Source organism: Zootermopsis nevadensis, unplaced genomic scaffold, assembly GCF_977971745.1.
Source record: "Zootermopsis nevadensis isolate Lab colony 2312 unplaced genomic scaffold, Znev_1.0 Znev_ptg000061l, whole genome shotgun sequence".
In the NCBI taxonomy this organism is placed as follows: Eukaryota; Metazoa; Arthropoda; class Insecta; order Blattodea; family Termopsidae; genus Zootermopsis; species Zootermopsis nevadensis.
This window is the reverse complement of record NW_028259192.1, coordinates 2258705-2272017: the sequence shown is the minus strand read 5'-3', so window position 1 is coordinate 2272017 and position 13313 is coordinate 2258705. Positions and strand designations below refer to the sequence as shown.

Here is a 13313-nt window from a genome sequence, read left to right as displayed (position 1 = left end):
AACCACAACCCACGAAATAGGATAGTCATGAATAAAAATAAAGATTTTGAAGAACACAATAATTTAAGAACAATCTACTTTGACGAATCTTAAATTAGGTCATACACGCTTTGTCTCACCCCGCTGACTCAATCGATACAACGGCGTCAACATCAATTAGTACTCATCCTGATCGCTAGATGGTACATGCGTACGATCAGCTTCGTTCTGCTACCGTCCCTACAGGGATGAACTTTTGTTGTGGATTGTACATGAGATTACCTCACTCTGTGTAAGTGACTCTCGTTATACGCGGCAATCGCGTTCCTGTAAATCGCCTTATTAAAACGGGAAACGTGTGATAATCGCCATATGAATCCTAAAATGGCGCCAGAACTTTTTTAATACGTCTTCAATTCTGGGTTTGTACCTAAAAATAAGCCACAACTCTAATTCCACACTTCGCTGTCTCTTGTCATCAGACTAATTTTGTCGTCCTGACGTAGTGTATGGAAGAAAGTGGGACTTGATGTGGTGGAGACAAACTCTCGGGCACAGTCTATGAAACCACACCTTTAAATGTTCCGCTTTCCCCCTAACAGTGAGCGAAGGTCTCTGATTGGCTCTTCGGTTGGTCATGTGACCCTTCAGGAATTCTCGCGTCGCTCCCCTGCCATTTCACCTGTGGCTGTTATGAGGGGCGGCTCGCGGATACACAGGTATGGCACGACCTAAAGTTGATGAGTACATTAATCGATTATTTTACTAGTATCGACAATGACAGTGTAACGCCGTTTGGACATATTGGTCGTGCCTCATTTAACGTTGTTTAATTTTTATTAGCTGCGTTACGAAACGGAGAGGCCAATTTATGTATAAGTTTTGAAATTTCAGCTGATTTTGACGAAACTTAGTTTCTCACGTTGAAGGAAGAACACAGATTGAGAATGTTTGAGAATGTTTGGACCTAGAAAGGGTTAAAATAGATAAAATTATACAATGAGAAGCTTCATAATCTGTACTCTTCGCTAGATGTTATTACCAAGATCAAATAAAGAAAGGTGAGGTGTGCGGACTTGTCGCCCTCATAGGGGAGATGAGAAATGCGTGCATATTATTGGTTGAAAGCTTGAAGGGAGGAGACCTAGACGTTGATGGGAGAATAATATTAAAACGAATTTTGATAAAACGGAATTGGACGGCGTGGATTGGCGTCTGTATCGGAAATGGTGTTGTTGTGATCGCGATAATAAACCTTAGCATTCCATGGGAGGCGGCTAATTTATTGAATGGTTGAGCGCACTGCCAACTTCCCGAGAATAACTCTGGATAAAGGTTTTGTTTCCTCATTCTGCTTGTACTTTCAAGGAAGTTTGTATCAAATATTTCTTTGTTTCAATTTATGGCATACCAACAGATTTCCCCTTGTCTGAACAACAGGAATGCAAACTGGGTCTGTTCTGCTCTAAAAATGTAGTGAAACGTGTTTTGTATTTGAGCATTTCTAGAATGAAATACGTCCTGCCTGTCGCTACGAATACCTGCCCACTTTCAAGGTCATTAGTATTCGTGTTCCAGCATGATATCGTAATTTGTCATTTCTGAATAAGAACTGTCAAACATAACGAAAATTGACTATTGGTTTCCAGAAATATTACCGGGGGGGGGGGGGGGATATGTTGGACCTTGGGTAGAACTCAAACCCAGGGTAAGCAAGTTGAAGGCTTAGTGAACCTCTCGTTGGGCGCAGTCGTGAAGTTCGTGTCGCCCTATAGGGAACTCGTCCACCCTGCTGCGGCCTCTAGCGGCCGTGGCGACTGGAAAGGAATTCAGCCAGGTAGAACTGGAAATGTGGCAGGTACGAGCCAGCAGCGAGTAACATTTCTTCAGTCAGTGAAGATGCAGTGAAGTGTTTGGTTGTGTCAAGACAGCGAGGCGTATGAACTGTAATTTATTTTATAAAATTTCAAGTGTGTGTGTGAGTGTTTGTGTTTGAAGAGTGGATTTATTGTATTTTTGTCGTGGTCGAAAGTATTAGTCGCAAGAATTATCCCCCCCCCCTAAGTTTTTGTCATAGTGAAACGTAAACATTTTGTTGTTCTTCTTCAACTGAGAAACGATGCCTTGTTCGGCGGTCACCTTGTCTCTGGCGACAATAACAGCCATCGTGGCTGTTGCACTGCTAGCCATCGCCTTTTCAACGGATAACTGGATGTACATCGAAGTCAAACGGGCACAGATTCACCAGGTGAGTTTAATTGTTGCATTCATGTAATCTATCTACTTTACTCCCTTAATTTACGAATTAGACCAGGTGCTGGTTATACGTTTATATACGTACATGTGGCAAAGTCTATTATTGTAACTCTGTCACATGTCCTTGTTTTCGAAAAACTCTTCATCGCCATTTTGTCGGTAATGTAGTTCTACGCCCGTTTTACTCCATCGTTTGCCTATGCTGATTTTCCTGTCATCTATAAGCAATATTCCCGTTCCTGGTGAGACCTAAGGCCCTATTTAGTTCAAATATTTGGGAAAAAGGAACACATCAACATTGCGTTCATGCATACGTACGTTAAGAGCGTTTTTGTTGCGAGATCTTACCGCGCGAAGTTGTCGCTGTTGGTGTTCCGAGTCGTGACGCATTGTAGGTAGGTGTCAGGGCTAAGGATGGAGGCAGTATGTTCCTCAGAAACGTTAATAATGACTTGCACACAACCCAGAATACCATTATCGATAATTTGAGAGTTGATTAAATTAAATAATTATCAAAACTGAAAGACTGGATGTGTAAATATACCTACTTGTTGTTTTATATTGTCGTGATGAAACTTTGTCGTTTACAATAACTGAAAATTAAGTGCTCGCGAAAGAGACTGGGAACAGGATTCCGAGAAGAATTTTAGGACCTAAGAGAGTGATAGTTGAGAGCTATTGTTAGCTTTTGAAGGACAGGTCCTCTACGTAGAGTTAGCTCACATTTAAAAACCATACTTTAGAACTTTTACTATTTCAGATGCTCTCTGAAATAACTTAAGGGTCTTTTAAACATCCTGTGTGCAGTGACTATCGGCGCATGAAAGTTATTTTAAAAGTGAGTTTGACAATAAAATTTCAGTGCACGGTCAAATAATTGTGATGTGAAACGAATGTGAAATTTATAGCAAACGGAGGAGTTTAGCTTTCTTTTTCTTATCATGCATGAATCCTGGCGAAAGCTTTTCGAGTTGGCATGGACTTGTGCGATATTTTAAGGTTGGCGCAGGTTTTGATTTCTGTAATGACAGTCATTTATGGTATTTGCTTGTACTGGTTAACCTAAATTTATATAATTTAAAACTTCACGCTTTCGTGATGAATGAAATAATGTTTGATTTCTTTATCAAAATCATCATGCTTCCGTTGTCTTTAATCGTATGCACCAAATACCTTATATCTCTGCTCCAACGCACATTCTGAAGCAATTTTTAATATAATAGCCTACTGAATTGAATGGCATCTCTCACATCTAGAATTCTGTTTAAAAGGAACTAGTTTACCAGATTTGATTTTGTGGATCTACAGTAAATTACAGTTTTCTTGGTCCATTTATTATGAACTTCGTCGTAATCAAATCACATGCTGCTTCTAAGGGGGCACTTGGTAAGACCGCGCATGCGTACGTGCATCAGCAAAGGACGCGTGATTTGGGGCTGCCTGCCTCCGCCATAAGAATTAGTGCCAGTGAAGAGGTTGGTTGCTACCGCTTTGTCAATTGGTGAACTGATTATTCCAACAATTTTGTGTGGCCTTCACGGCTTTGAACGTTTTTTATTATGCTACAGAATACATCTGTGCTTATCAGTGAATAGTCAGTTTATAGTTATTCTAAGGCTTGTCCAGTAAAACTACTTCTGGACCCTACCGTCTGCGCAGTCGTAAGTTGGCGCACCAGATCGTGTTGACTCGGAAATTATGTTGATAAATGATTAAAAGAGTTGAAGCCAATCACAGCCGGATAATAGTATTTTTTTCTTGTAAATAATTATTGATTCCCCAAATCCTGAACGCTGCTGTACGTGATTTGGGTGAGACAGTGTTTTTTTTGTCTGTATTACGAAATCGTAATTGTTAATTATACCGCGTATTAGACAACATTTTTATTATTTAATTGCTGTAATTTCCGTTTCTCTCTTTGTGCAACTTTTTATAAAACTCCCCGAATTAGACGCCCTTCTATTATATTATAATAAAGTAATAAATTAAATTATTTGAATTATTATTATTATTATTATTATTATTATACATGGGTTTCATGGCCACTTGCTGTCAAACAAGGAGCTGTTAGCGTAGCTGAACGCGGTCTGAACACCCCAGGGTTCGATTCGTGTCAAGAACACGTGTTTTCTCTTTACAACGGCGTCCTGACCGACTCTAGGGCCCCTTCCATCGACACCGCGGGCCATTTCTGTTGTAGCAGATGGCAGCATCGCGAAACTTACCGCTTGTGTCCATGCAATGTCGAACTTAAAGAATACGTTTCATGAATTTCTACTTGTTGCCCCGCGACAGTGAACAATTATATCCAAATGTTACCGAAACATGATAAAAATATTCTATCGAAGATTATTTCAGTCAGGTGATAAAGTTTAAAATAACCGCCTAACATTTTTCTGTGAAATTCATTTGCTTCTGAAAGCTCTCGAAAATTCCACAATAAAAAAAAACATATTTAAACTCTGCAGAACTATACTTCCCATGATCGCAGATGTACTGACGAAAACATCTGTGTTTATTCTGCTAGGTTCTTCTGACAATAAATGTCCTTGGTAGCGTTACTTTATTACGTAAACGCAACAACAAATATTATTTCGTTCAGTTGCTCATCCTGAATTTTCCTCTCATTCACACGAAGGCCGTGTGTTACAAGCCATTCGACGAGGGTGGGCAAACGTTATACAGACTGACCTTCCAAATACCTTTCTTCTACGCAGTCACGTACAACCGCTGTACTCATTACTTGAACACACGACCCTTTGTTGCAGTATAGCAAATGTTCCAACTGGTTACACTTGGTTATACTTGCTAGCAAGGACTCTAACCCTATTTATTATCAACTTCATTTGTTTCTACAAAGGCTGTGGAAACAGTAACAGGTTCATAGTCCGTTAATGCACAGCTCTGTGTTTCCATATGAAGCGCTTGAAACAAGACCGACACAAGCGACTTTAATAGACCGGGCGGGACTGCGTAACAATTCGAATGCATTTGAACGTTCGCCCTGAAAATTCTGAGCTTCTAAAAGCCTACTTAAATAAACAAAATAGGTCACGGATCGATCTAGCATCCGCTTACTGCAACATTAAATCAAGACACGTCAAAAATTCCATTCAGGAAGTTTAACGTTTATCTGATTTATCTGACATAAATGGTAAGAAAGTATTTAATGGTTCCAGACGGAAATTGTAGCTTTTTTACATGACTGTTTTTCATTCAGTGCAATTAAAATGTTTATCAAGATCCCAGAATATGGACTTCCAATAAAGTTAAAGATAAAGGTATCCCCATTTAGCACGTAAAAATATCTAGGCTGTGATTATTTTGAGTAAAAGTGGTAGTTCAGTGATACAGACTGATCCCGGGGGTTGAGAACAGCTGACGAAAAATTATGGGGGACCATTTTGAATACGTATAAATATGTTATGTCTAAGTATGCTGTGCTTTTGATGTAGAATTTATATCTGTTCGCACGGTTAAACCTTTTCGTTTCTAACCTCACTTCAAGACGAAGATAAATTTTCTTGCTTGATTGAATCGGTGGATTCCCCGCACTGTTTCTTGCCGTCAGTTCATGGACCCGTGCCAAATTAACCTTCCTGAAGACGTCACCCCCTCACACATGTCGGTATCCGAACTAATTAATATAAATTTTAGGCTAAGCAACGAGATTTTTAGACAGACGTGGCCAACTTTTGTTTTTCTGTCGATTTGCAGCGGATAAAAGTCACCTGGTTTCGTTGACGGCGTTGTTCTGGTCTGGCAGATAGCAATTCTCAACAAATTAATCAGCGCTCAAGGTCATTCGTCTGTCTCGCTACAATGTGTAAGCAAATTTTCGTCAGCATTATTTTTAGGTCAGGCGTCGTAAGGTTCCCGCGACCTTCGCTCAGACTTGGACGCGAAGACCTTGACTGGCCTCGACAGTCCCTCAGCTGAGCAGGTTCATCACAGTGTTAACAAAAGCCTGCGTCTGGACACTATCCTGGACCAGTTTAATCTAAATTGTGTAGTGGCCACTCCAGAACACGATATAAGAGCTTCAACCAGCTGAGCAACTACTAGTTTCTTAACGAATAATTTATTTATATAGTATATTTAATAGCCACGGTGGTCTAGCGGTTAGAACGCTGGCCTTGTAATCCTAGGGTCTCGGGTTCGATTCCCGGCGGTGCCCGAATTTATAACTTGTGTTGGGCAAGGCCGTTGTCTAAGCAACATGGAGTTTTCCTCCGTGGCATCCCAACAATTACTCCATTCACACACAGAAGAAGGCAATGGCAAACCACTTCTGGATCATCTACCAAGAACGTATATGAACAGGTCCCAGTCCGAGAAAAGGATGGAAGGATCCTGTTCATATGGACCTGTCGTCAGACAGAACACTAAATAAATAAAAAAATAGTATATTTCTGATAGGGAGCTGGGGTAGTTCAGTCAGTATAGTGACTGACGACTGGGGTTCGATGCCCGATGACATCACTTATCTACGTCACAGAAGTATAGATGTTGGAACATTGTGAAATAAAATCGTGGCGATTGGAAATGAATTTATTTCCGATCTGTTTTTCTAGTAGGAAGAATTGGAATTTGTCCTTCGGCGACCGCACAGGCTACGTGATTCACGAAGAATTCCACGGGTGGAAAACCGGACCTCAGCTTAGTGACGTAGGCCACGACAAACATCTCGGAGTCAGCGAATTGGAACTGGATAGAGATGAACTCAGTTACTTAGAAAATTCTTCAGTTACTGCAGATCTAATTGATTCTCTCACAAATGTTAGGAATTTTTCCTCACGTGTAGTGTTTTTTTTTGATGCTTAAAATTATCGCACTATGCATTAGACCAGTGGTGTTCAACCTTTTTTGTTCGCGTACCCCCAGATATAATTTCTCTTCAACTTTGTACCCCCAAAGTTGTTGGTGTATAATTCAAGTTATACATAGTATATAATCTACACCTAAAATAAATTAAATAAATTACATTACTGATTATTCAGTGTTTATCATAAAATAAAATAATATATTTTTTTTAAATTTCACGTACCCCCTAAGATGTCTTCGCGTACCCCCAGATATAATTTCTCTTCAAATTTGTACCCCTAAAATTGTTGGTGTATAATTCAAATTATACATAGTATATAATCTACATCTAAAATAAATTAAATAAATTACATTAATGATTATTCAGTGTTTATCATAAAATAATATTTTTTAATTTCACGTACCCCCGAAGGTGTCTTCGCGTACCACCGGGGGTACGCGTACCCAAGGTTGAAAACCACTGCATTAGACGTATTCTAAATAAACCCGATTTCTGTCCTTTACAATAAAGTCTGACTTCCTTACAACACTACTGCTTCGAAATTAGGTAAATTTGACAACGTTTTGGCATTTAAAGTGGGGGGGGGGGGAAGGTGAGTGGACGGGCTATCTAAAACGATATATCGATACAATTCACTGATCGATTTTCGTACGAAATTGAAATGGTGACGGGAGTTCCGCCAAGAAATGAGGAGCTTCTAATGGAATTCTAAGGTTCGTTTGTCCACTGGGCCCTGTTCAGAACAAGATGCATCATGGATGACAAAGTAGAATTATACAATCGGCCAGAGTCGAACTAACTTGGCGTGGAATTCGAGTATTCAAACGCAACCATTACATTCTTCGTGTTCAGGCGTCATGTGGTGGATTTTGCAAGCATTTAACATGGCGGCCGCGCGCTGAGCGGTCCCTCACCCGGTGATGACGTCACATACCCACTTTAGGGTAACACCGGTAATCGCGGCACAACACGACGGTGCCCGTCTTCACACTGTGGTCCGAAATAACACGTCGACACTAAGAGATTTCATGTGAAGTATTTGATGCATTAGGATTACGTTTCTCATGAGAAAGTCACAGGGACCTTTTGTACTCTTTACGTCGAACTTCTCATAATTGGGTTAAAGTGTTCTAGTCCCGATGCGTTCCAAATAACCGGAATCCAATGTACTTTAATATGAATATTGATACAGTAAGTAACATTGTAAATTATAATAAATAAAAGAAAGTTAAAATACGAATGTACGAAAATAATTTCACACCTTTGGAAAATAACAAGTGATGTTACAGTTTTGTACCTTCAATTATATCAGCTTGAATATGGTTTAGGCCGATTATGTTAATTTGTTGGGAGAAAACTCAAATGACACGTAGAGACCTGTTATTAACACGGTAATGAACGTTCGGGTTGCATAAAAAGCGATAATATCTCGATTAAATGATCGATTCTCGACTTCTCGAAGACGTCTTTTGTTCTTTAATCGATTCTTTTTTATTAGGCTGGTTGAAATAAATCCTTCAAAGCGTCAGATATAAGCTGAAATATTTGCACCGTCGCCATGTTTGTAATTCTTAACTTTCAAAGGAATGTTTATGCGTAATTTGTATGTTTATGGTCTCCATACTGAGATTTAAATGTAGGTCTCCAGTGGTTCGTTAGTTATCGATATTAGACCAGGAGCCAAAGAACATTTTTGCATTAATAAGTGTCGCTCGTACATCGCGAGTTCTAATTTGCATTGAGCGTAGGAAATTGAGGAATTCGTGTTTGGGTTGATCTCCAGTGACATACCAGGTAACTTTAAAATGGTCACGTGGTTCAAAAGTTGGATCTGCGGCACACAGGACACGTAAAATCAGAAGTCTACTTTTTTAACAAAGGAAAGTAGACTAAAAGTCGATCTCAAGGAACTGAGGTGTGTATCGGGCAGGATTCGTCTGACTCAGAATAGAGGACAATGTTAAAATATTGTGAAAGCTGTAACGAACCCTCGATAAGTTTATTTTGAAGACAGATAGTTCACAGATTAGCTGAGAAACTGTTAGCTTCTAAGAAAGGAATCTTTTCCACTGGGTTGTACCTCGTTATTCTCGTAAACATTTTCAGGGCCGTACGCCAGATGTCCTTATAATTCGCACTATTATCATGTTTAAATCGGCCATGTCGTAAATTGAAACAAGGCTGGCAGCTAACGGCATTACTGTTACACAGAGTCTCATGTGCTGAGATATTTCGGTGACAGATAATCAGTTCGTAATATTTTCTTTTCTTTGGAGAAACAGGGCTGGAAATTCTTTCGCGTATTGTTTTAACTTACACAATAAGAGAAAGTTGTTGCAACTTCGATGTAGGGATATTAAAATTGGAGACGGGATATTTAATCTCAGGATTTGCCATTCTGTAACGTCCTTGGGGTCAGTTATCTGATCTACGCAGTTCTGCAAGTACGTGAACTCCGATGTCAGGAAATGGAGTTATAAAATCCCATTTGTAGTCTTCTGCGTTGTCTGTTTATAAGAACAAACCACGACGTTCTCTTGTCAGATAAACACGCATTGTAACTATGAGGTGAAATGGAGCGTTTCTCATGAGAGTTAGGTTTTCTCAAATATTCCTATTATTTCGTGTGACACAATTCCCATCGTTTGTAAAGCAACAGTAGTTTAGTTCTCACACACCCCGTACCCTCCCTTGTAGCGCTCAGTTCCGGTTGCACGACTGTCTTTCGTGAAAGCGTCATTTTCTTTGTGTGTACGTTCAATAAACGTGGTTAACTGAAACTGGTTCATTTTGCTCGGAATATGAAACCGCAAACAGCGATGACCCAAATAGTAACGAATGAAAATTGATCAAAAAAAAAAATTGTGTCTCGAAAGCCAATTTCTCGTTTGTGTATTGTCTTTATCTTCAGATGTTACCAAAAAATAGCACATTCCATATAGGACTATTATTAAGGCGAAGAGAGTCGATTTGATTTTTGTATAAATTAAAGATTTCGAATATAATAATTGATACTAATCATGAAGAAGCAGAACTTGGGGCTCAGCCCCCGAAGTCAACTTTCCTGACTGAGGTTAATGGCGTTCCTCAGTACCTCACGGAAAATTCCAGAATAATACATTATATTAGGCCACGGCCACTTCCTTATGTATTATTTCCATGTATAATCATCCTGTCACCATACACCATACTACGAGATACTTGCATCGTCTTTAAATACGTTGAATTTTAAATAAATGGATCAAACTGGTTAGGATCCGTGGTTTTACCTGGCGAAGGCAGGAGAGCAACTTCTGAAGCCGAAGCGTGTGTAAATAATATTTAAGAATTCAGTCCGTACCGCAAAGAAAACCCAACTCTTCACCATTACAAAGATCAACTGGTTAACCTTTTGAAGTCAAAGCTCGTCTAAATATTACGTATTTAAGATTTCAGTCCGTACCGCGAAGAAAACCCAACTCTTCACCGTTACTAAGATCAACTGGTTAACGTTGGTTACAGTGAGAATGAAACAAAACACGTAAATACGAAATTAAGAGTTACTAATTATTAAAACAGGTGAGACAGTGACAATTGGGGCCCCAGAGCGGGGGAAAAAAGCCAAATGGAACCGTACACTAGCTTTAAACACTGGGACAGACCAATCCGTGTTACGTTTTTGAAGCCTTCTGACTAACAGAATTATTATGCAAGGGGAGTGTCATTTTGGGTGTAATATTTTTGCATACCTTCATATACAGCTGCTTTCAGAACCGGAAATGGCATTGTTTGACGCATGTGGGACGTGTGATGACTGATTACCCTGGAGCTGTCTCAGACTTACGTAAGACGTTATTGTTGTCTTCGAATTATTTTTTAGTGTAGTGGCCGCCCTGTCAGAAATACCGACATCTTTAATAGGCTGCTTCACACGAATATATGGGCTGATCGAGGCGCCGCATAGCGATAGGGCTCGAAAGTACTAAGTAGATCGCTTTATGCATTAAACCGCGTATGGTTATCTAGCAACGGAACAGAGGTAAATCTTTTTCACTTTAAAGATTATATTATGGTCTTATAATATCCACCAGATTGGACGGCATGGAATGGAGACAGAAGAATTTCTCACAGGATATAAAATGTTTTGGTATCATGCACTACGCCTTAACCAAATGACAGATTTTCACGAAATTTGCTACAAACATCTTCCCAATGCGTGTCACCCCAATTTTGCAGACTGATTTTCAAAGTGTTAATTACGCAACTTTCGAGGGCGTATTGCAGTGGTATTGATTCTTCCTACACATACGTCCAAAAGAACAAGGGAAAATACAAACACCCTGTATTTCTTTACGTATTCGCCAGGGGAACTGATACATTAGCTCCTACGGAACACCGCCTTCTTGATTTTTGCGAAGGAGACTTTCGGGTTCCGTGTTTGCGCGCACACCAGATTTCATCTTTACCTTTTATGTGGAAGTCTCGAGATACCCCAGCGAACTGCTCTAGTCACCGTATGTCCTCCGGATGGATTTTTTCAGGTGACGCCTGGTTTACGAGCTAAAGGAGTTTGCCCAGAATGAGACGCAGAGATCAAGACTTAGGTGGATGGAACAAACCTGAAAGTCCAACCCACGAGTTAAAACAGAATGAAGCGGCTAAAATTCAGCTGTGATGAACCACGGGATAAATAACTTTTCGAGTAATGCTTGGCATCCGATAAACTTGCTCCGTGCGCAAAGCCGCGAATTTACTTGAGTTGCGAAGTCATGACAAGAACGTTGCTTGTGTAACAATTTGAATTCGTTCTGTAATCACGGCCACTTAAAAATGAAATAGCAGTCAGGAGATTGTTATGCAGTTACTGACATGAACGCCTTGAACGATCATTGTAACTTCCTAACCACACGGTTAGCAACTCGTGTGTTTGAGGTTAGTAACTTTTAAACAATTTATATTTTTCCTCGGCATGTGACATGTCGTTTTACAAGCCTGATGATGAAATTCTATAAATATTTCTGATATCGATGTGTTTTCATTGTGTGATGTTTTTACTCAACGTCTGATGAACGTGAGTGCGCATTGGAACGCCTACGTTGTTAGATTATCCGATTAGCAGATGTGTCATATTGGTTGCCTAACAGGCACGGCGTTGTGAGTTAGCCTTTCTTCGCAAGGTTAAAAAGGTAACAACTGAGAAGTTCTGTTGTTATTTTTATTGTCGTATTGTCTGACTTACGCGAGAAATAATGCTGGATGATTTTTCTGAGAATCTGACACCAGTCAGAAGTTCTTACATCGTCGATTTCCTTTTTCGACTTACGAAGGGAAAGTTTTCATCGAACGAATCGAAGGATGGGCACATCCGAAATGTGTCATAAGAAATTTTGCTCTTTTAAAACGAATTATCAATAAGATTCAACGAAATGTGAGGCAGATGAGATCTTGAGGTTCTTGGTGTATTCCCCAGAGTTTAAAGACCATACAAGAAGGATTTGAGGTTTTCACAGCGGTGAGTAAGAAGATTCCTGTCTTTTGGGTTATTGCGCTGTGTAGTCTGGTCGATGTTTACCAACGTTTCAGAGGTCATACTGCCTCCGTCATCAGAGTATGAAGATTTCTGTCTTCTGGGTTATTGCGCTGTGTAGTCTGGTCGATGTTTACCAACGTTTCGGAGGTCATACTGCCTCCGTCATCAGAGTATGAAGATTTCTGTCTTCTGGGTTGTTGCGCTGTGTAGTCTGGTCGATGTTAACCAACGTTTCAGAGGTCATACTGCCTCCGTCATCAGGGCGACCTCTGAAACGTTGGTTAACATCGACCAGACTACACAGCGCAACAACCCAGAAGACAGAAATCTTCATACTCTGATGACGGAGGCAGTACGACCTCTGAAGCGTTGGTAAACAAATACCGGACTACACAGCGCAACAACCCAGAAGACAGAAATCTTCACCATACAAGAAATTGCCACTACACGTGCTGAATTTGCTGTAAAAATCGACAAGTATTTGTAATATCGATTAAGAAATTGAAGGCGAATAATGGTGACGATAAGGATGTTCATTCTTTTAGGCCCCCCCCCCAGCTCATTACAGTTTTTAAAAATGTTTTTAAATGTATTGAAAATGCGCCAAAAAATGTTCCAAGTGATTTAAATTTTACAAAATATGCGCCGGTTGTACGTGGTTGATTAATGAAGTGTTTCAGTTGAATGCAGTTCTTCACGACTGTTCCAATTTGCTGCACGTGTTTCAGAAATTGTGCCAGTTGG

General features: G+C 40.0%; 1 protein-coding gene across 3 annotated transcripts in view; it reads left to right on the top strand.

Moving 5' to 3' along the window:
- Positions 1–1768: 1768 nt before the first annotated feature.
- Positions 1769–13313, top strand: part of LOC110836447 (uncharacterized) — a 40758-nt gene continuing 29213 nt past the window's right edge. The window contains exon 1 of one of the 3 annotated variants that reach the window (XM_087340795.1): positions 1769–2227. In XM_087340795.1, coding sequence (XP_087196921.1) covers positions 2099–2227 — 129 coding nt within the window. In that variant the 5' untranslated portion in view covers positions 1769–2098. The remainder of the gene's footprint in view (positions 2228–13313) is intronic. The other 2 variants (XM_087340794.1, XM_087340793.1) reach the window with 2 other exon arrangements.